General features: G+C 41.3%; 2 protein-coding genes across 3 annotated transcripts; both read right to left on the minus strand.

The window, feature by feature from the left end:
* Nucleotides 1-640: 640 nt before the first annotated feature.
* Nucleotides 641-11,643, minus strand: mylk2 (myosin light chain kinase 2; the record flags this gene model as incomplete). Its single annotated transcript, XM_080443908.1, has 14 exons — nt 641-745; nt 1,046-1,178; nt 2,208-2,360; nt 3,041-3,169; nt 3,542-3,612; nt 4,016-4,157; nt 4,579-4,688; nt 4,967-5,060; nt 5,579-5,684; nt 6,141-6,343; nt 7,029-7,243; nt 7,651-7,845; nt 9,206-9,348; nt 11,382-11,643. 14 exons carry the CDS (start codon nt 11,641-11,643, stop codon nt 665-667), a joined length of 2,037 nt encoding a protein of 678 aa, XP_080300034.1. The 3' UTR covers nt 641-664.
* Nucleotides 11,644-13,697: 2,054 nt separating this feature from the next.
* tpx2 (TPX2 microtubule nucleation factor) lies at nt 13,698-22,766 on the minus strand. Of its 2 annotated transcripts, none has more exons than XM_080444668.1 (17): nt 22,677-22,766; nt 22,207-22,363; nt 20,957-21,073; nt 20,494-20,644; nt 20,061-20,117; nt 19,401-19,529; nt 19,208-19,317; nt 18,972-19,123; nt 18,668-18,839; nt 18,265-18,403; nt 17,910-18,129; nt 17,464-17,556; nt 17,106-17,279; nt 16,181-16,324; nt 15,869-15,980; nt 14,869-15,053; nt 13,698-14,263 (listed from the first exon to the last, which is right to left on the minus strand). In XM_080444668.1, exons 2-17 carry the CDS (start codon nt 22,313-22,315, stop codon nt 14,153-14,155), a joined length of 2,175 nt encoding a protein of 724 aa, XP_080300794.1. In that variant the 5' UTR covers nt 22,316-22,363; nt 22,677-22,766; the 3' UTR covers nt 13,698-14,152. The 2 variants fall into 2 exon arrangements, with proteins under 2 accessions (XP_080300794.1, XP_080300793.1); XM_080444667.1 differs by having other exon boundaries at nt 19,401-19,541.
* Between the last annotated feature and the right edge of the window lie 1,126 nt (nt 22,767-23,892).

Here is a 23,892-nt window from a genome sequence, read left to right on the forward strand (position 1 = left end):
ACTGTTATCTCCCTACCTACAGTGTCAAGACAGTTGTAGAATTCCGTACTAATCAAACAATCTTTTCAAATGGGGTCCATATCAATTTGTCAGTCCATGACATGAAAATGTTTAAGAACCACTATATATAATCTAGCTTTTGCTTAACATAGTTATCCCACATGTAATTACAGTCATTGTACCTGTAAGTGTGAGAGATGCACTATCAAAAGTAAAAATGTACCCAAAGTTACCATAGTGGAGTTTTGGTTTGTGTAGAATAGATACACTCCAACATATCAAGTTGCTAGTTGAGTCAACAGTTTAGGGAAACACATTCATATGGACACAAATCCAACTACAATGTACAATGTAGCTACATATAAAATAATAAATCATGCACACATGACAAAGGAACCTTAGCAATTAAGTGAATGCAATATCTGATTCATGAAAATGCTGCCTTACTTATTGCATAGTAGTTGCATATTTTTAGCTCTACAAACAGTTTCAAGGTTGTTGTTTGTGGGGTGCAGGCTGAATGTATGCTAAATGTGTTTGAATCCAGCACAAGCTTACTCTATACTCACCGAAAATAGCCGAGCTACAAGCTCATCGCATCACCCCGTGTTGTGAGCTTGTAGATCTACTATTTTCTGTACTACGGATAGAGCGATTTTAGTGGTTAGACTCCCATAGAGGTGAGAGAGCCTGAGCTGCCAATCTTCTTCAGTCTGTTCGCTGCTGTTATGGCGATGTAGTTTTTCTGCCAAAATAAAACACGCAACAAACACACACAAGTGTTATTTTTGAAATCTAACTATGAAAAATAGTCTAAATCTGGAACTTATAGTTAGATCTATTGTACACACCAGATTGTACTGGGGAAAAAAACTTTCTGTAATTACTAAAATAAGCCACATGTTCATTATGATGTATCGAAATGCATCAGGATAATTAACAATACAACATAATTTATATAATTTTGTGTTAAAAGTATTGGTGTCAATTAATCCATCAATTAACATCAACTAATGTGTGTAAGAACGCTGTTGTGTAAACTGACCTTCCATAGCCTCTTGGCCATGTATTTCTTGAGCAGGACCTGGGATTTGAGCACTATATTATTGTGTTTTGCCTTCTCCGAGATGTTGTTGAGCCAAGGATGCTTGAGACACTGAGCTGCACTCAATCGGCCTCTGAATAAAACAGTGGATTAGATGGAAAACCTTATTTTAAGGAATCCATGCTTTGTTAGAGACAGAAATGAGGGGCTGAAACACACCACAGGTCAGGAGAAAGACTTGAATGAAGAGAGTCTGTACAGTGCACACAGAAAAATCCTGACTGGTTAAGGTTAAGGTTGATAATGTCAGAATTCTGATCTAGGATTGATAGTATGAGACAACATCATGTTATTCATATACTGTTTGTGTATATGTTTAATACGAGAGCAATACTTTTTCCCCACCCTGTCTTTATACCGCAAACTATGTAGATTAGCAATGAATTGGGCCCAGGCTATATGAAATTCTCATTGCAAAAAGTGAATTAGTTAGACCTGCCAGTTAAAGTTACTATCCGGAAGATTTATGTCCAACCCAAGATTTGAACCCCAGTCCCCTGCACAAGAGACTAAACTTCGACCACTGCCCTCGGACAGAAAGGCCAGTTGAGCAGGGGAGGTATTGCACTTTGAGATTCAGGCAGTACTACTTGTCAACCAGTAGTGGTCCTACCTGACCCCAGCATCTACATTTCTTAATAGAAAAAGGAAACCACCTACAACCACTGCAGATGTGTTAGTTATATTGTATAACATACTCAAGCTACCATACAGATTGGTCAAATAAGGTATTATTCACTAAAAAGTTCTGGATTGCAGCTTTAGTCCATATCATGAGGTGAATATTTGTAAAAAATAGCAGATTTACATTTACACAGGCTATTTTCAGCAAAGATATTTAGTGTAGCCCATGGGAATACGTACAACTAAGTAGAGTTGTACTGTACGTATTCAACTCTCATGGGAATATGGTCAACTAAGTATAGGGTTTAAGTGGTAAAATAAACACTCAGGATTTTACTGTGCACACCCTCTAACCCCTAACGATCACTTAGCGCAGAATAAAAACGGATCATTTCTCAGATGAGGGACGGTGGATGTTGCTTTTTAAGCCAATGCAAGAGGACACCGGGTTCAGCAGAATTAGAAAGCAGCACCTTACCCCTTCTCTCTGATCAGTAAATTGGCGATGAAGTCCTTGGCTTCTGCTGACACGTGTTCAAAGGCCTCCTCGTCAAAATACCAGTTGACAGCCAGCACGTTACTCAGTGTCTGGCTGTCATCGTCACCCAGGAAAGGTGACATCCCACTCACACTGTATAAGCAACAAGGGCAATAACACCAACACACTATTATTGTTTTACACATCTCATTGCCTGTTAAGAGATATTAAAGTTACGGTTTATATCTATTATCTCCGCCAGGCCGGAATGGCTGAGGAATATGTTTTCGCCCCTGTCCATTTGTCTGTGAGCAGCTTATCTCAGGCACCGATGAACCGATCTGTGTGAAACTTTGCACGTATACACTCTCAGTAGGCTAAGGAACACATTATGACAGGCTGTGTCACGTTTTGGCCTATGCTGTAACTCTTGAAGTGTAGGTCGTACCATCAGAATCGCATGCTGAAGGGACTCTACAGAGCGTACCTCCCAAGCCGCTTTCACTTCTGCCCATAGGGGTCACCACAAACGTGAATAGTCTGTCATACAAACACTATTTCGCCCGCAGCTTCCTCATGTCCTGAGGGACGGCACCCCACCACGACTGACACAGCCCTGGGTAGGCAATCTGGCCTGGCGGAGATCCACACTCTGAGGAGTACACTTTTCTAGTTTATATCATATTCCTTGCTCCTCACTTGTGTTGTGGAATAAACTAAGTTTATCATACAGTCTCTTTATTCTCATCGCAGCTGTACATTGATGTGATTGGTTAAACACATTTAAGAACTTTGCCACTGTGAAATAGGGTCACAACTTAGAGAGGACTTACAGCATGTATGTGACCACCCCAAGGGTCCACATGTCTGTGGGAAAGGAGACAAAGTCGAAGTTCACCACCTCAGGGGCCAGAAACTCTGGTGTTCCAAAGTTGACTCGCAGCTTCTCCCGTGGTTTGTATCTGACAATCAAAACAGGTCAAATGTGCCCAAGATTCAGACATTTCGCCATTTGACTTTTAGACACTTGAACACCTACTGTATCCATATGAGTGCAACTGTAGAATAAGCTTAAAATGCCCAATTTTAAAATAACCAATATCAAGGTGTTAATATCACAGCACCTTAGATGGAACAAATAATCAATGCCAAATTTTTGGCATTGATTCAGCGTTTCAGCACAGCTCAATACTGCACACCATGCGGTGTCAAACTCATTTTGGGTCATGGGCTGGATTGATCAAAATGCAACTTTATGAGGGCCAGACTACTTTTTGTCTGTGCATGCGTGTGCACATGTCATCACGATTTGGAGCTCATGCATCTAGTCTTACCTTCTGGCCAGTCCAAAGTCAATAATCTTCACCTGATGACCAGTGTGGTTCACACACAAGATGTTTTCTGGCTAGAAATCATGGAACAACACAAACCCAATTGGAAAGAAATCTGACTCAATATAAACTTTAATCTGATATGACAAGTCACTGATATTAAGTAAAGAAGACATCATAGAAGACCCATAGAAATAGAAGAAATAGAGAGACAGCATATGTATAAAGAAATGCTATCATCTATTACACAGGTATTACTATGTGTTGATCACAATAATTTGATTATATATTCTGACTATATTGAACAAATGCTGATTTGGATCAATCCCTGTGGATTTATTACTTCCTTTTCCAGGTTTGACAGGGAAGCACAGCATTGCTGTGAATGGAAATATCCCTTCCATTTATTCCATTACATTTATTTCAATGACTCAAACATGTCTAAAGTTCCCTAACTATCACGTGTGGCTGCCTGACCTTGAGATCCAAGTGAAGGACATACATCTGATGCATGTAGTGGAGACCTTCACAGATCTGCTTCACAAACACCATGGCATCCACCTCTGTCAGCGGGGTGCTCTCATCCACGATCCTGTCAAATAGCTCGCCTCCCTCCACACTGACACATGCCAGAGACATACAGTACACATGTCACACACACATGCCTGATCAAGATATAACTGTCATTGCAACACTTCTAATCCTAAACCTAACCACTTAACAACTTATACGCCTGATTCATACTTTGTTGTGTTGCACGGCAATTTGTTTTGCCTTTAAATACATGCCGAAAATAGGGACGACTGGGGTAGGTCTAAATTGGTAAAAACTGGACCCTTCGGAAAAAAAAGACTAGCCAACATGTACTTTCCCCCTTGCAATAGATTATCACACTTCACATGCAGAACTCAAACTGACTCTGTTTGAAATGTTATTCAATTGACTTTACTGTGCAGTGGTGTTGAGAGGAGCAGAGAAGTGATTTGCTGGACACAGTGAGGCAGAATATAGTAGAATAGGAATGAAGGAAGGAGTCCTACCATTCCAGGATAAGAACCACTTGGTTCCTGCTCTCAAAGGCCTCATACAGCTGGAGGATGTTGGCATGACTCAGCTGGTTCATCACCTGCACCTCAGTCAAGGCCATCTCCTGTCAGACAGAGACATGCACGCACACTCTCAAGTTCTCAACAACTCTTTTCATTGGAGGTATGACATTTTCACTGTCACTAAACTATCAATCTATCTATCAACACTGTAAAACGATCGATTTGTACATTAAGGATTTTGAAAAGTGTTTATCCATCAATAATATATCTATCTATGGTATATCAATCTGTCTATGGTAAATCAATCTGTCTATGGTCTGTCTATGGTATGTCTATGGTATGTCTATGGTATGTCTGTCTATCGCATGCCAGGTTCTACCTTTTCTTTGGCGTTGCGGGTGTTAATGACCTTAGCAGCCAGCCTCAGTCCAGATGACCTTTCCGTGCACCGATGAACCTTTCCAAAGCGTCCGCTGGTGAAAACACATGCAATATATCACACTCACTGTGATGTACAGTATAAGATAACTCTGTGACAGTGTGTCCCTCCTGGTATACTGGTATACATACTAACTACATGAGCCACCAAGGTGTTGCCTGAATGGTGGAGTTGTATGATTGGTCTGTATGATCAGCAAATTGCAAATATACTGGAAAATATGTGAACCTAAAGTTTAGTTATGATGGAGATATTAACAGAGAGAGTGTGTGTGAGAGAGAGAGAGAGAGAGAGAGAGAGAGAGAGAGAGAGAGAGAGAGAGAGAGAGAGAGAGAGAGAGAGAGAGAGAGAGAGAGAGAGAGAGAGAGAGAGAGAGAGAGAGAGAGAGAGAGAGAGAGAGAGAGAGAGAGAGAGAGAGAGAGAGAGAGAGAGAGAGAGAGAGAGAGAGAGAGAGAGAGAATAGGGAGTGACAGGTTCAAGTAAGTACGTGTCACATTGGTGTGACTCTACCACAGTGGTGCCAGAGACAGACACTTTTTGAACATCTCTCACCCTCCCAGGACCTCTCGGGTGTGAATGATGAAGAGGTCTGATGCTGGACTAGAGCTCAGAGAGACAAAGCGATGGAGGAACGGAGCTGGCTGGGGAGGGACATCATCTGGGAGGGCAGGGTAGAGTCAAGTCAAGTTGTTGTAAGGTCCTTAAGAACTGTTACAGTGAAAAAAGGTTTTACAGAACTACATTTGAGGAACCATACTGGTGGTCTGGGGTGTGTTCAGCCCATTGACTACGGGATACGTGACCATTTTCCAAAGCACACAGTGGTTTGTTTAATTTTCTAGGAAGACATTTGTTCCATTCGATTCCATTCCTTTCACAAAAATCAACTTGCAAAGAAATGAAACTTGCTTGAGAACTAAATTCAAATATTGATGATTTAACCAGGCAATGGTGTTTAGCCATCATTGACTAAATTATTCAGGTACGTATGGGAACGTTTCAATGACAGGAGAAAAACGATCAAATAAACGAAAAAAATAAAGCCATTAACGGTCATTAAAATGGTCTGTGTTCATGTCCGAGTTAAATTAACACTGATAATTTGACTGTGTACCTATGATCTTGTGGCAGATTTGTGGAGATGAGATGGTTCTGGCTGTGTCTGATGATGTAGCAGGGATAACATGGATCTGAATGCCACAGTCTGGACTACGGCTGGGGATTGACCCCCTAGCCACAGCATGGCTGTTCCCCTGAGCAGGGTGCGTGGTAGGGACTACCATCTGTACTGGAGCCTGGGGTCCTGCTCCCTCGAGCCTACAACACCACACACATATCATTGCTGTCGGGTGGAGACCTTGTACTGTATGTCCAAAATTGTTACTTTTCAGAACATGGAAAAAATAACCTGTGTTCCAATGGATCCAATGCAGTTAATTTTCATTAGTTCAATATCTATAAAACCTACACACACACACACACACACACACACACACACACACACACACACACACACACACACACACACACACACACACACACACACACACAAAGTAGATAAAATAGCCGATCTACAGCTTGTATACGTATATTATTTGATACTTCTGTGTGACACCCCAGTGTGACTCAGTAGGGAATTAACTTTTACACGGAAAGAATATGGAGATAGCAAATGACAATTCATAATGGACCAACATATCAGGTCATACCACACCATGTTAATACCTACAGTATATGGCTTTAGGTAACTAATATAATATTACTGTTATTGTTATTGTTATTATTAATGTTATTATTGTCGGTATAAAGCCACATTTAAGTTCTGAAAAGTTTGGTTACAGTGGTGTAGTTTGCGATTCTTGAAGTAAAACAGGTTAGTTATATGTAAGTCAAAATGCTCAATAATCTGTGTGTGTGTGTGTGTGTGTGTGTGTGTGTGTGTGTGTGTGTGTGTGTGTGTGTGTGTGTGTGTGTGTGTGTGTGTGTGTGTGTGTGTGTGGACCTCTGAAGAGACTCTGGACAGCTGGACACATGTCTGAGGGAGGACGGACTCTCCATCATTACTATGACAGCCGGTCCGCATGGCTTTTGTGGCACCTGTAATAAGGTCACTGTCTTCGCTGTTTTGGTTGGGCCAGTCGTGCTCTGGCTCAGCTGGCCGCAGGCTTGCTTGGGAGTCCGCTGCTTATGAACCTGTGGCTCACCGTGCAAGTCGCTCTGAAAACAGACATTTGAAAAACATCAAAAGTAAGGTCATGTCCTTCCATTTATTGTTGAGTGGCGAGGACCTCTGAACCCATGAGTACCCTGAGCTGGGTTGGGATTGAATACAGCCAATGTCTTTGTCGATCTGCTATTTTCATTATTATTTCATTAACATTTCTTAATTTTTTGGGAAAATGTATTTTTGGATTATTATTATTTATTATTATTACTTTTGTGGGATTTTTTTTTACTGAGCAACTTTCACTTGTAGTTGAGTGATATTTGACTCTTGGTATCTATACTTTGACTCAAGTACTGAGGTAAAGTACTTTGTCCACCATCAAACCCTTGTCTCTGTAGTGGTGGCCGAGTGACATCCCTTGGCGTTAGGTTTGTTTGAATACATTAAGGTGAAATACCTTTCTAATGACTGATGTGCTCATTGTGTCTGGTGTGGCTTGCGTCACATCTGTTCCTCCCACACACTGTCGGCTGGGCATAGCCATTGGCTGACCTTTCACCTCTTGGGAATTTCCACCAATCACCTGCACTCCAGGTATCATCACTTGACCTTTCTTGGGAGCATTGTGGACAGCCTGCTGTCTGTTCATATCCTAGTGTTGGGGTCAGTAATATGATATGATAAAATGTCTACATACTGTATACTAATGCTCACAATATGTAATGGTACTAAAGTGATCCATAATGTTCTGCATTTCAGCATTCACATTTCCATGTTGGGCATTTAGCAAACTCTTATCCACTGAACCTTACAATAAGTAAATAACAAAAATAATAATATTTGATCACTAACGAGTCTATGATAAGAGGTGCAACGTTCATTAAGACTGAAGGTGAAGTATTTTCAGAGTAAAAAGCATGCTTAATTTTTCCTGTTTTGATATCATTGTAAAAGGCAGACAAACCTTTCCAGCCACCATTGTGCTCTTGGTCTTTTGTGCTGATGAATCAGCCGCTGGGTGCGGATGATCCACTGGTGTCCCTCCAACAATGGGCTTTTGCCCTATTGTGAACCCTTTTGGGTCTCTCTGCTCTTCCCCACAACCGACTGAAAAGACAAGCAGACCATCTGTCCGTTATACTAGGTATTAGATTGGTCAACAAACACTTACTTACTAACTCTGATAGTGTACAAATGTAAGCAAATGGACCTGTTACAGTTGTACACCCAAGTAAAAAATTGACAAATTAACATAGAGGATTTTACTGTGAAGTACTGACGGGTACAGCACTATAAAGTCAGATCTTTCAGAAGGCATCTTGAAGTGCTTAGCGTTAAAAAACTTAGAATGTTGAAAAGCTTATCCTCCAACCATTGTCATGTACTGTATAGGACCTATAGGATACTGGCTGCTGTCACTGTTGCTTACGACCATACCTCCTCCTTAACAAGCCCAATCACATCCGATTTCGGAATCTAAGCAGGGTCGTGCCTCACAAGTACTTGGATGGGAATACCAGTTGCTGTAAGCTTTTTCATTCATCTAACCACCACGGACTTCATTACAGTTTTGTGTTGTTTTTTCCTCAGAAATGCTTTTAAAACCATTTCATCAATATCGATTTTTTTTTTGGTTGAAAATAAGCTTAATCCAAAATGTCAACCTGTTCAAAAGCCCCCAATTTAGTAAGCAGGAAAGACAGGTTTGTTGCTACTTGCTTTCTAAAAGGAAACATTCAGTGAAAAGGTAGAGGCTGAATAACAGTGATACATGTATTTGTAATAGAAATGAGCTGTACCTTTCAGGGGAGAAATGGCTGGAGGTGGGGATTTGATGTATTGTTGTTTACTGCTTTCTGGCTGGGAGAAACCATCTGGCTACATTTAAATTGTAAATAACAGGATTAAACCTAGTGCTTATAAAAAAGACTCAAATGTCCAGTATATTTTGGTGGAGACAAGGGACAAAAAGCCCACGTATACTGATTTTTAGAAACAATAGCAAAGAGTACCTTCACGGTGATGAGTGGGGTCTTTGCAGGTAATGATGATGCAGTCTTTGGAGTGGCAGCTTCTTGTGGTTGTGATTGAAGAACCACATTCATGTGTTGACTTGTTTGTGTATTTGTGTAAACATGCTTTCCTTCAAGACCACCTTCATAAGAAACAGCATAATGAATTGAAGTTAATTTGATCTGTAAGCTGTGAAACTGTCATTTTTCTCAACTGATCTGTAAGAAGCGGAGTGGTCAAGGCACTGCTATACCTCCCCAATTGCATGAATCGTCAGTCCTATAAAAACGTATTTTATACAAAATAAAAAATATTTTCAATGTCTCCTCCAGCCACGGTTGTCTGTAGGGCCTGCCGTTTGCTGCCAGTGTTGCTTATGGCCATACCACCCTGAACACGCCCGACGGATCACATCCAATCTCGGAAGCCAAGCAGGGTTGAGCCTGGTTAATACTAGCACGTGAGATCGCCTGGGAATACTGTAAGCTTTTTCATTCATCTAACCACCGTGCACTTACTGTCAGGTTTTTGTTGTTTTACCTTAGAAATGTTCTATTACAATGTCATGTTTTTTAAAAACTTTTCAATATAAAAAAAAAAAGTAAACTTATTTAAACTTTTTGTAAGTCGCTTTGGATAAAAGTGTCTGCTAAATGACTGTAATGTAATGTAATTGTAATGAATCCATGTTGTCAGCCTGTGTAAAAAGCCTCCCATTTAGTTTACCATAAAGTAAGCATAACATATGTGACAACAATCACCACACAATAATGAGACCTGTATAATTTTAAGTAAACATAAGAGATTAATCCAAAAAGCTGGTTTGTTGCTTTCTAAAAGGAAACACTCAGTGAACAGGTGGAGGATGGAATAACAGTGATACTGTACATGTATCTGTAATAGAAATTAGCTGTACCTTTCTGGAGAGAAATGGCAGGAGGTGGGGATTTGATGTATTGTTGTTTACTGCTTTCTGGCTGCGAGCAACCATCTGGACTCTAGGAGATAATACAATACTTCAGAACTCTGTTAAGGGGAATAATTAGTATTACATTATGATTTTTGGTTATTTGTCATAAGGCATGCATTTTAATTGTAGACTAAATAACTAGCCTCGTTCCCAGCCTTTTCTCATCTCAGAGGAGAAAGGCAAATAACAGGATGAAAAAAAGGACAGATTACCTTGACAGTGATGAGTGGGGTCTTTGCCGGTAATGATGCAGTCTTTGGAGTGGCAGCTTTTTGTAGTTGTGATTGAGGGACCACATTCATGTGTTGACTTGTTTGTTGATTTGTGTAAACATGCTTTCCTTCAAGACCACCTTCACAAGAAACAGCATAATGAATTGATATGTAAGCTGTGAAACTGTCATTCCATCTAATAATGTAATACCAGTTTATGTTGAGATGTTCTCAGGTATGCACTTCCCTCTCTCAGGTATGCACTTCCCCTTACTAAAATACATCAGTGGAAGGAAAGGACAACCAATGTTGGACATTGTTCCACAACTGCTCTTTAAGAAGTGGAGAAAATTAAGGTTTTCAAACTAGTTTTACTGTTTCAAAACAATGAAACAAGGATGATTTAGATAGAGACGACCCATCCAATGCAAAAGGTTACCTCAGCATTCACATAAACATGTCTGCATTGCAATACACTAGAGAACATAAACAGTAGAAGCACATAGGGGACCTGGCAGCTCAAAGATACTTAAATTATTTGGGGAATGAGCTAAAACACAAGGGAGGTGTTGGGGCTTGATTTAATGCAGACCGATCATAATTTAAAGCATGGATCTATAGTACAGATGAACAACCTCTACTTTGCCACTGACACATTATTATACTGGCACAGGGAGTTCTATCGTTCCACCAACCCAGTGATGTAAAGTAACTAAGTACATTTACTCAAGTACTGTATTCTCTACAAGCTCACAATGTGTCGTGATGCGAGCATTGTGAGCTTGTAGATCTGCTATTTTCAAAAGATGTGTATACACTTCATATAAATGTTCTACTTTTGGTGCTTTAAGTACATTTTGATACGAATACCGTTGTACTTTTACTCAAGTACATTTTGAATTCCGGACTTTTACTTGTAACATTTCTACATTACAGTATTGATAATTTTACTTAGGTAATACATTTGAGTACTTTTCCCACCACCGCACCAACCTTTCTCCATCCTCTCCAGGACTGTCTGCATTTCAACCATCCTCATGTCCATCTTCTCCAGCAGCCTGGACTGGGCTGCCAGCTGCCTCTCTGTCGCCTCCTGCTGAAGGACGTGCGTACTGCAGGTAAAGCACGAGGGACAGCCACCATGTCCTCCTCTTCCCAGGACCAGCTCCAGTTTATGAGCCAGGCTGTCTACTTTGGCTTCTAATGTCCCCAGGCCAGTCAGAGCGGCAGATACCTGGCCCTGCAGCGAACCCATGGTAGATGGCTCCTAGAGCGACTCCCAAAAAACAGGGCCTGCCCTGCAGAGAGAGGCTTAGCAGTTTGGCAAAAAAAGATTCTTGACAATTGTGATGAAGAGCTGATTCTATGCCAAACTCAGACCGTTGGAGATTGAAGAAGACAGTGTGCTCCAAGCCTCTGACACACTTTATGCGTGATCTCCTTTACCAAACGATCTTCGCCACCATTCTTTAAAGTTGCGGGTCCAATGTTTCCATACCTGTAGAATTCAAATGCTGTGCCTAAAAGTGCAGATGAGAGTGAGAGGCAAAACCCATATGCAATTGTTACAGGGCAGGCAGTAGACTTTGGAAAGTCCAGTGCACTGGTTTGGACCAGTTATCTCTGTTGGCTTCCAGCCCCAGATCCAGAAATAGCCAGACAAGGGGTACAGTGGAACAGCAGTGACTTGGGAAGGGTAGAGAATAGTACCAGATAAGCAAGGTATGCCAGGCACAGTGGACAGACGTCAGAGGAGAGCACACAATAAGCAAGCAAATAAGTTGTCATGTTGATGAATGGAGTAAAATTGCACAGGTTACAATAATCAGATTCAAATACAATGTTAGCTGAACTGCGTACATTAGTTATAGAAAAACAGAGGGAAAAGGATTTGCTCGTATAGAAAACCTCTACAGTAAGTTTTACGCTATAGTATAGCCTAGTTTTATCAAATATAGGTTGTCACGGAACCCAAAATCCATACTGTATTATGAAAAGATATGGGTTAAATCTACACAAGGTGTCTTGGGTGACATCCAATTTTGCTATGGGTTTTGCTTCTTTCCCTGTAGGAATGTCCATAAATATGCACCTTACATGTTTGTTTTCCAAGAAACCATGACTGTTGATATGATCTAGATTCTAGATACATTTTATAAAAATGTATATCCCTCCTAGTTTTAGTAGGTGTTGCAACTAATTCGGATGTTTTGTAGCATTTTAAAGCAGTAAATCCCTGCATGGCATCCCTTGGCCAAGTGGAACACACTACAACCTTACCTCTAGGCTACAATGTCCAACATGGTTAAAACAAAGTCACTTTGAAAATGTACTACATTTTCAACCAACCACATCTTCATATAATGGTCCTCACTAAAGATCATAAGATGACATTTCCAGACTCTGGACAGCTTGGAAGCCTGCCTACCAGAGACATCAGTAGGCACTAGGCAGTTGTAATTTCCAACTTTAATGATGCAATGGCTTCTACGTGATTTCAGCGTGCCTGCCATCTCCAGTAAAACAAGGCTGTAGTTTCTATTAGCTTGGAATCCCCATCGATGAGGTAATTGGTAGGCAGTTCTGTCCATATCCCATCTCTGAGACACAGAGAGAGTTAGTGCTATCTTATGACCAGTGACCAGGCCAATTATACGATAAGGTCGAAAAGGGTCAAGGACTACTTTAACTTAGACAGTACATGCCACTCAGCCCTGAGATTTATTAATGGTGAAGTGGTGATAGCTACAACACCCATCACTGTGCCTTGTATGATAAGGTGGGCTGGTCTTCTCTGACTGAGAAAACGCAATAGTCATTAATTGGCATCTTTTTATTTATAAAGCCCTGGTTGGAAAATTACCACCTCATATCTCATCCATGCTACGTCTGAAACCTAATCACATTCTAACTGACTCCAGCGATTGGCTAGTCCTTCTGGTTCCTTTTGCCAGTTTGGAACTGGGAAAGACTGCGTTCAGCTTGGTGCACGTGAGTCTTGGAACCTCTTGCAACAAGACCTTAAATTGAATACCCTAGTATCTATTGGCCATTTTAGGAATTTATATAATAACCGCGTATTACCTGTATGCAACCGTTTTAACTGATTGCTGTTAACATGCAATTGTTATAACTGTGTCTCAACGTTATCGTTTTTTATTGTTGCTCTAATGTTATTTATATGTGCGTAATTTCAGCATCATTGTAAATGAGGGTCTCCCTCAATGATCTCTCTGAGAATGTTAAATAAAGGTTGCATGAACATGCCAAGATTATTGTAACTTGGCACCAAAGAAAACGACAAGTACCGGTAGTTAGTAAAACGTTTATTACAAAAGAATACGTTTAAACATGACATGCCCGACAACCCAAAAAAAAATAAGTGTCCAACGTTAATATCTGGCAGATCTGTTAAAACAGAAAATAAAATGCATCCAAATCACATAACGCTGCGTTCACACTGGCAGATACAGAAAATAAAATGCATCCAAATCACAACGCTGCATTCACACTGGCAGAAGCAAAGCTACAAATATTATGCTACTTTTTGTAGCTTGTAACTGTTTTTGTAGCAGCTACAAAAATCAGATGAATCTTTGCATCTTCATGTCACTGGCTTCCATTGAAAGATGGTAGCCTGCATCTTTCACTGGCTTCCATTGAAAGATGGTAGCCTGCATCTTTCACTGGCTTCCATTGAAAGATGGTAGCCTGCATCTTTGCATCTACCAGTGTGAACACGGCATACATTCAAATCAATGAGCTCATAAACGGAAACGGTCAGAAAATTTTGGGGACTGAGGCACAGTGCAAGGAAGGTCCGACTTCTTCAGCTCCACTGGTTTGTAGTGTCTCACTGGATGAGCTTTATGAACCTGAGAAGAAAGGAGGAGAATGTTTTTTACTTAAGAGCGCCAAAGCTTTTTTTTGCAGTGGCCATCGTTACATATTGTTGCTGTGGGGCAGAAAACTTGCATCTAAATATTGTGGTGCACCACACAGATGGCCAAGTGGTAAGACGTGTACCACTTCGGCTTTGATGCCCGACAGCGCGTCTCGGGTCCGGTGGCGGATATGCTGCATGACTCTCTTCCCGTTTCCTGCGTCTCTCCACTGTACTTTTGGCAAAAAGCCCAATTTCTTTCTCTTTATTAAGTATCGAAAATAGACCAACAAGCGTGGGTCATGTTTTGACCTTGTAAATAGGCAATTTTTGCCATTTTGGAAAATGTTGTCAAATTGGTTAAGTGTCTGTGGGTTTATAACTATTGAACCAATGCAAAGTCAAAGTGTGTCTGCATTGGTTCAATATTTATTAAAACAATGAAGTATTAACACGAGCTTATGACTAAACTAGATTTGAGCCGCTTTGAACACAGGTTCTTGCCCCCCCCCCCCCCATTTGCCGAATTATTAAGGCTGGACATGCAAGGTTCCCACCCGACAGCAATGATATACATTCTGAAAAGCATGTCATCACCTGGCCCTGACGCATCCTTGCAACTTCGTCCTTCTCTCGCGCTTCTAGCTCTTGGCGCTGCGTCTCTTCCATGCAGGCCCTGAGGGTCTCCTTCTCGCTCTGCTCCCTCTCAAACTCCTGCCGCTCCCGGGCGCGGCGCTCTGTGGCAAGCTCAAAAGCCTCTGGAACTGTGGAAGTGTTCATGCCTAGTTTGTAGCGACAGGTTGTTGATGATGAAACGGACAATACAGAAAGTGTGAGAAGAAAAATGTGCCTAAATAATAGTGTGTTAAAAGTCCAGGACAGCTCAGTATCAAGACTTCTGCAGGAATTCCTGTTTTAGTCATTGTACTGGGTAGACATTACTGAATATGTTATCAAACCTCATGTTATGTTAAGAGGCCATTCAGTATTTTTGCTATTACAGAAACGCATTTGCCCATCTGCATTTAGCAAAAATATCTGGTAGGTGTGATGGATTAAAGCAGACACTTTTGATTAGCAATAGACACTACACTGGCCTTTTACAAATACCGGTACTTAGAATTTCATATGTTAGGGGGTGCAAGTGATTGCTCAACAGCAGTCTTCTCATCTCTCCAGCTTTAAACAGAAAATATATTCACATCAGATATCAGTTTTATGCAATCAGGAAGAAGGAAGCCCACATATATCGGTTATAACTTCACTTTTATTGTTCCAGTTCCAATTTTGTCTGCTCACTTAGTTGCATCACTTCCAATTTTGAATACTTGCTCCTGATTGGTATCCTGGCCCACGTTCTGACTGGATGAAATTGGTATCCCGGCCTAACATTTGATCTTCCTTTTGTTAAAGAGCTGGAGACCACGCTTACCGATTGCCATCAAAATACAGCTATTAAGACAATATCACTTACACCCCCTGTAAGACTAGAGTGATATATAAGTAGGACGAGGATTGTGTCTTGCCTTTTAGGAGATTAAAAACGGTTCTTTCTTCTGTGTATTGAGGTTCCAGGGTCTTAATTGGTTCTACTCACCAAGGACCGAGTGGCTTTCTTTCTTGGGCTGGAAGGGCTGTTTGTGGACAACTTTGCAAGGCTGTGCTTTGAAGACAGCTGCTTCTGCTTGCTGTTTCTGCTCCTCCTTCACCTACAGAAGCAGCACAATGGTTAACCACCCTAGGAACCCCATATTGGGCATATCATTATAGTAAAAGAAAAAAAGTAGAGGATAGGGCTTAAGTGAATTATGACTTGTGCAGCATGTTCACCCATCTAGTATACTTGTAGTAACTAAACCAATGAGTCATCAAATCTTGTGCCACATAAAATAAAAAGGTGATAGCGCACCATCTGTTCCCAACGATCGTGCGATCTGTTTCCTCGTTCGTCGATCTGCAGCTTGAAAGGCTCTGGCTTCGTAGGCTCAAGCACCTTCTTTTTGGGAAGGTGCACCTCAAAATCTGGCAGGGGTTGGGCTTTGAACGGCTGCACCTGAGAGTTTTAAAGGCCAAAGAAACTGTATCAAGTTCAGTTAAAGCTTAATCAACAGAACATTGGCCAACACGGCCTGATTAGGAGAACTCGGACGATTTTCTATTGAAGAGCCGTAGTGGACAAAGTGCTCAAACAGTAGTTGAGTCGGGGTGTAGATGTTCCTGATCAATTATTACTTAACTACAAGTCAAAGTTGCAGTAAAATTTGTGCTTGAGTTGAAGTACTTGCTTTTATGCAAAGTACATGCTTTAAAAAAAATAACTACATAGTACATTTTCTTTTTAATATCAATGTATTGCCGTTAAACATTTTCAAAAAGATTTTATAGAAATGTTTAAAATATATCAATAGTGAAAACGGCAGATCTACAAGCTCACAATGATGCATAGCTATATACAATACTTTGTGAGCTTGTAGATCTGCCATTTTCACTGCATTTGAAATAGGGCTTAAGTGGTAATTCCAAATCTTCTTAGACATACAAGTCAAAAGTACAATGTCTTAGAAACGTAGTGGAGTAAAAGTCAAAATAATACAAACATAATGTACAGTATTCAAGTAATGTATTTTGTTACGGTCACCAATGGCGAGGAGACATGGAACATGTTTGTGTAACATGTCCCAGCACCATCAGCCTGTGTAAAACAATCATTTTACACTGGTGGCAACTTAACTTCAGCTCCCGACACAGAGGGCAATACAGAGTGTTGTCAGGTTTTTTTTCAGAGTGATGAGATTCCTGAAAGTACCCCTTTAACTGAGGTGTGTTCTCCCTACCTCTTCATTTCTCAGGTCTTCTAGTCTTTTTTCCTTCATTTCCCTCCTCCCCTTCTCCCTTTCCTCAAAAGAGAAAGGGCAAACTTCCACCTCACTCTTGTCAGGGAGACGAGGATAGAAGGGCAAACCGAAGTGAGGCATTGGATGGGCCTTGACAGGGGATGGAGCTTTCACCTGAAAGAAAAAAAACTCATTAAACGTCTAAGCTTCCCATCAGGGGTGTGCTTACTAATATGTACATTTTTGGGATCATTTTATAAACCCAAATGTTACAATCTAGTAAAGGGGGCTGCAAGGCCAGGACATTTCAAGAAGCTTAAATATGTAAAATATATATATAGAAGTAGAGGAACCTTACCTCCACTTTGCGCTCAAGTCGCACCCTTTTCTTGAGGGCAAAAGCTGGGGATTCTGGGACAGTGGGGCACAGAACTTTTTTCAGGGGCACTCCCTGTTGAGGGAAATTAATAAGTCAGAAGGCTATTTTTGTGGTCTAATGTTTTGTCTTCATGCCAACCTTAAACACTAAATATGTTCTGCACCACACAAACATTCAGATTCATGGGCTAAGCACCTGTAGACACCAGTGGTTCTCAAACGATGTCATATAATTCTAAAAGTGTACAAATTGACCCAAATTGGACCAGTTTGGAATCCCCTAAAAAAAAAGAGAAGGTACCCCAAGGGTCCCTGGACCCAATTTTGAGAAACATCGCTTTAAACTATACTATTATTTTAGGCAATTGAATGTTGAAAAGCTTATGCAGTCTTCTGCAGACTCAAAATGGTTGCACTAAAACTTACCACCACCTCCTCCAGGATTTTTGTGGGTAGGGGCTGGGCATGGAAGACATACTCCTCCTCAGGCTCCTCAGCCTTCTTAGTGGCTTGCCTCTCATGGATCCTCTTCTCAATCTGCAAATTGAAGCCCTCAGGTTTTGTGGACTCTTTCACAGCTGGCTTCTTGGGGTTCAGAGCACTCTCCAGAATCTTTCTGTTCAGCTCTAGAGCCTTGAACTTAAACCTTGAAGAGACAAGTGGTGTTTTAGGAGTGCAACTACCGTACTTGTAGTCCCAACATATTGAAAATATACACAATGGTCAGCAGAGCCCCCGTCATGAGACATTGACCCGTCATTGCAGTGTCATGTAAACCTACTTATTGAGTTTATCAATCTCCTCTGCCTCCATGTCAGCGAAGCTCTTGACCGTAGTAGGGCGGTTCCTCTGGCGGGTCATCAGACGTGGGGTGTGGGGCTGAGTCGTCTTTGGTTGTTCTGCCTTCATTGGAGATGGCCCTTCATGAACAGTGCAGCACCCCGTTAGTTGGAATAGGACTGGCAACATGGTTAAAGCTCCTACCATACATAAAATTATTTACGGTGGCAATTATGTTTACTGGGCTAGAATATCAAAATGGTGCAGATGGTTAAAAAAAGTACTGTGCAATTGGTTACATTGGAAGAGTACGGTGGCTGTGCATAGTTCATGTGCAACTAGTAGTTCTGATGCATGATAATATAGTCAACTAGATTATGATAGAATCCCCAATGCACGCTTACCCCTTTCAGCTCTCTGACGGCTCCGCAGATGGTAGCGATCGGGAGTGCGTGTGTGGAACTGTTCAACCTGCTGAGCTATGGACACATATGGAGCAGGCTCCTCCCCCCTCCTCTTGTTGCCTTGTGAGAGGTTGAATGGTTTGGGCACGGTGGTACCTTTAGAGGCTTTTGCCTGAAATTACAAATTACTGTGTTATTATGAAACAGCCTTCCCAACATCAGAGCATTTTATTCATATGCAGCCAGGCTATTTTAGCCAGGTTATTGCTAAATGCTGACAGACGCAGTGCAAGAAGTCCCTCACCGGAGAAGATGGGTGTTTGCGGAGCTGTGAAACAAAATCGACTTCCTTTTGGGATTCATTAGATGTGGTCTCTGTTTTAACCCTGCGGTCTGTACCGAAGTGAAACTCTTTGGGTACAGTCGTGGAGAGGGCCATCCTTTTTGGCAGATGACCTGAAATCAGAAAATTATTTAAGAGGAGCAAAGTCACAACCTTGAATCTTTTGACATGCATTTAATTCCAAAACAGTCACTCACTGCCACTCAACGCTGCCTTGTAGCTAGCCTCATTTTTCTTCCGATGCTCAGCCACTTCCAGCTGTAGCCGTCTGATGTGCTCCAACTCCTGCGCCTCAGAGCTATTTGGCCTAAGTGGAAGAAAATATATTGCATTCAAACAGGGTTTCCCACAGAATTTCCAACAACATGTTGTCAAAATGTGTTTACTCACTGTACACCCTTATTGGCAGGTGCTGCTGCCGGCATCCTCCGGGCAGGCCCAGATTTCCTGCTAGTACTTGATCGCCTGACTGGACGTTTCCCTCTACGAGGAGTAGGACCGGACCGCCTGGCTGGCTCGCTAGCAGATTGGCTAGTAGATTTAAAAAATTAAAAAATAATTAAGCACCCAGTTGCCACGGGTTGTGTTTTTCAGCACCATACAATAAATACCACAAGTGAGTGAGCTTTCATTATGCTTCTGTGCCATGATGAACAGTTAAAAAAGTCTGCACAGCTGATTCATTACCAAAAACTTCTATTTAAAAAAATGTGATTACAAGCATGTAACCCACTGGTGGCGTATTGAATACGTTAACATTTACAAGCATACATCCCATCACGCAATTTGCAGTTAGAATTTGCCGCCGTTTTCAGTCCTTAGCCATGACGCCCACTAGTTGTGTAATTAGTCATTAAGAAAATTTACCAAATGTGAGCAAAGACACCTGTCCCGAGGGTATATGTTCTATATTAACCTTATACGTGCCCGTAATGGACGCACAGTGACTGTAGCCTCCACCCTGGAATGTCGAGGAAATTATAACTTTGACTGCACTGTGTGAAATTTGATATCCCAGAGGCCTACACCGAATTAAGGGCTAGGTCTCACCTTCTTAGTTTCTTGTCTGGAACAATTTTCGTCTCATCCTGCTTACGCTTTGAAACCCTTCAGAGAAACCAGAAATGGATTAATCACCAAGAGTATTCCTTACGGGAGGATGTCTTGTCCTAGGTGTTTCGCCCAGGCGGACAGGGTTATGAGGTTAAGTTTAGGCATAATTTCTGTGAGGTTAGGCATAGTTTAGTGAAGTTAAATGTTAGGGTTTAAGCGCCATCAAGGTGTAACACCAAGGAAAGAGGGAGTCCCTATTCCTTACATGGTTGAGCATAGCATTTAAATGAATATAGATAGTTTTGTGCCATTTAACTGAATATCAATATGCAAGTTGATACCCCAGAATAGTAGCAGATTTAAACCAACAGCATCAACTAAAGAGAATGTAAATACCCTTAACCCTTGTGTGAAAAGTCACAAGACATACCTGCGTGCTTGGACAGGGGGTTGAGCAGAGGTGCTCTGCTGCTGAACAGCCATGCGACTGGGAGCATGGTTACCTGCAGCCAGACGAGTGGGCGCTTGGTTACCCCAGGATGTGACGATGTTGGGGGGTGGTGAAGAGGACCCACTGGGTGCTAGAATCATTGATATATTACATATTTAAGAGCCCAGGTTAATTATAATTCACAATTACAGAGCCATTACAGATGCATTGCCACCAATTACGGGAGACCTTATGAGGAAAATAGCCGAAAAAGGGGTCTAAATCCAAGTAGATTTATTTTCCTTAGAGCCCAATTGTGGTCTACCATTAGCCCAATACAAGTGCACCCTGCTGGCTGAAGACCTTTAGGGCCATATAGGATTACACCATCTGTGAAAGAAAGGCCTGTTCATCAGATTGACACTTAAATGCCAACTATAGTGGTGATGAAAATAAAACTAACCTGAATCACATGGTTCCTTGACTTGAGGGGCCACAACTGCCCGTGGCAGGTCTGCCCTCGGGGTTCCAAAGGGAAAGCTTCTGTTAGGAGTTGTGGCCAGATTACTAGCCTGTTCATCTGTTGATAATGATGCAATCAGTAGTTAATTAACAGATTAAAAAAAAAAGGGACATGAAACCATATGCATATTTGGAGTTTGCTTTCCAGTACAGGTTGAACTACAGCAGATTAAGAAACATGGCAGGCTAGTAAGAAAACGGACTAGTAGCACATCTAAACACCCATTTGTTAATGTTTGGACATTGACACCTAAATCATTTGATTAGCTGCAAATGTGTAGTGTACGACATCATGGTGTGCTATAAAGCAATGGTGATCAAGTGGGGCCCAGGGACCCCCAGGGGTCCTTGAGGGCATCATCAAAAATATTTATGATGCTACCCAAAATGGACGAATGGAATCAAACAATGGACCATGATGATTAATTTGTACACCCAGTTGTAGCAGCCTGACACGTTTTAAACTGCTGTAACTTTAACAACAAAATCAGTAACAGGGGTTCAGCAGTTAGTGAGAAGACTTACAGCTGATGGGTGGCTAGCAGGCAGGGTTGCCATATTTTGCGAGAGAAATAAGCAACCAGGTCTAGGAAAACAAGCAGCTAGGCCACATGAGCACTATTTCAAAATAGCAGATTAACAAGCTGACAACGTGTGGCATTGTGAGCTTGTAGGCCTGCCATTTTCAAAAAATCTTGCAATAAAATGTGGAATATTTGTAATATTGTTGAAACGTTCCAACACACGCTCCCTGTGGCACACATGAAAATATTTGAGAACCACTGGCTTAAATACACATTTGGAAACAAGCCTAAATAAGCAGATACACTTTAGAAACAAGGCGAAAAACCCACGACCACCAATTTTTACAAGCAACTTTGCAGAAAAAGCCCAAAGTCGCTTATAATACGCTGACATGGCAACACTGCTAGCAGGCGGCAGTAACAAAATGGCGGTGGTCACAGCCTCCTGTAGTAAACAAGGACTTATTTCCGATGGCATTAAAAAGGTTTAGTTGGTGTAGTAGCATATCAAGCCATATGAAAGTAATTTACAAAAATAACCGCTCTTATTGCATTGCTTAGCTTGTAATGTCGATCAGTTCGTATTATAAACGACACCATCGTACTACGGATTATGGCTTTAAAAACGACCGTTTCCAACGATGCAAAGTACCGTGGTTTAACTCACCGAACCAGTGGTCCGCGTCGTCCACCTCGTCCAGGCCAGGGTGGTTGAAGTCCATCACATGAGACGGAGCATCGAACTCATAGCTGCCGGTCTGTTCCTCACTGGCCATCGTGTTGTTTACAGAGCACGGCGGAGCAGAAAACCAACCTCAAACCTCCTAAATGTGTGATAATCACGACGGTCGTGGGTTAGACAGCATGTGAAAACTTGTGTTACGTGTCTTAATTCGTACAATAATAGTAAAAAGTAATACACAACACTATTGTGTTACGTGTCTTCTTAATTCTTACATCAACACCACAACCGTTGGCCATGCAAGTTGTTGTAAAAAAAAAGCGCTCCACAAACGGCCAACGTTTGTTTGTTATCAATTCAAAATTCACAACGTACCTCGCTACACGCGAACAAACAGTCACTTAATATGACGAATAATCAAAAGTAAAGCAGTTATAGTTATTAAATGATCTTACCGTTGAATCTTTGTTAAATCGGGTTGTTTCTCAGTAAGGCGTAGAGAGTGCCTGATTAGTGGTTACTTGTCTGCAGGAGAATCCCAACGTACTGTTCAAATATGGTCCTTTTTGTTTGAACCAGCCAATGGCTGACCTGCTCGTCATTCATTGGTTTACACGAGTCACGTGAAGCCCGACTCACGCTTCCGACAATAGCAGACCTACAAGCTCACAACGCTGTTGTGAGCTTGTAGATCTTCTATTTTCTGCGCGCGACACCGTCGTGCGAGGGAGAATGAACTTCCTGTCACGTTAACACAGTTTAGGAAAACACAACACATTAGCCATAAGCACTAATATTATTCATATATTGATATTTTACACAATTTGTTTTACATTCGTCCTTAAAATGTTTTTTTTAATGAACAATAATTACCGTAAAGTTTACGGTATTGACACTCACTCTCACACACACACACACACACACACACACACACACACACACACACACACTTCAATACTCGAATATGAGGAATATATCGAACCAAGTATTATGAGGTGCAACCTTTGAAATTAAAGCTTTATTTATTGTTGTAAATATTAGGACTTTCAGCACCGAACATGAAACGACACTTTGTATTTTTGTACAATTCAAAACATTTTCACTTGACAAGTTGACATTCCTCTCCAGGCACACCCCTGATAACAATGTTGTTGTCTCATGGGATGCAGAAGATATCCACCAGAGGACGCTGCACGATTACTAGTTATCAAAGTTTTAAATTTCAAGGACCCCCAGATTGGTTTGCGTTGGGTCGCAGCAGTGGTGTAAAGTAACTGAGTACATATACTCAAGTACTGTATTTAAGTACAATTTTTAGGTGCTTTTACTTTACTGGAGTATTTCCAATTTTCTATACTTTTACTTCTACTCCACTACATTTCAGAGACCAATAGCCTACTGTACTTTTACTTCACAACAATTATTTGATAAGTCACTAGTTACTTTGTAGATTTTGATCATTATTATAAAACACGCTAGCCACTTCAGCCCTATATATATTTCGGCAAGCTCACAATTCATCGCATTGCTATGCATTATGAGCTTGTAGATCTTCTATTTTCATTTTTTGCCGGACCCAGGGGGTCTGGCTTACATGAGGCTTTGTACCTGTTTTCTCCATACATGGGTATGGTCACTTTGTCCTTAGGCCCCAGCCATAAAAGTCTGTCC

The sequence above is a fragment of the Gymnoscopelus braueri genome, assembly GCF_963280865.1.
Source record: "Gymnoscopelus braueri genome assembly, chromosome: 12".
NCBI classification, from domain to species: Eukaryota; Metazoa; Chordata; class Actinopteri; order Myctophiformes; family Myctophidae; genus Gymnoscopelus; species Gymnoscopelus braueri.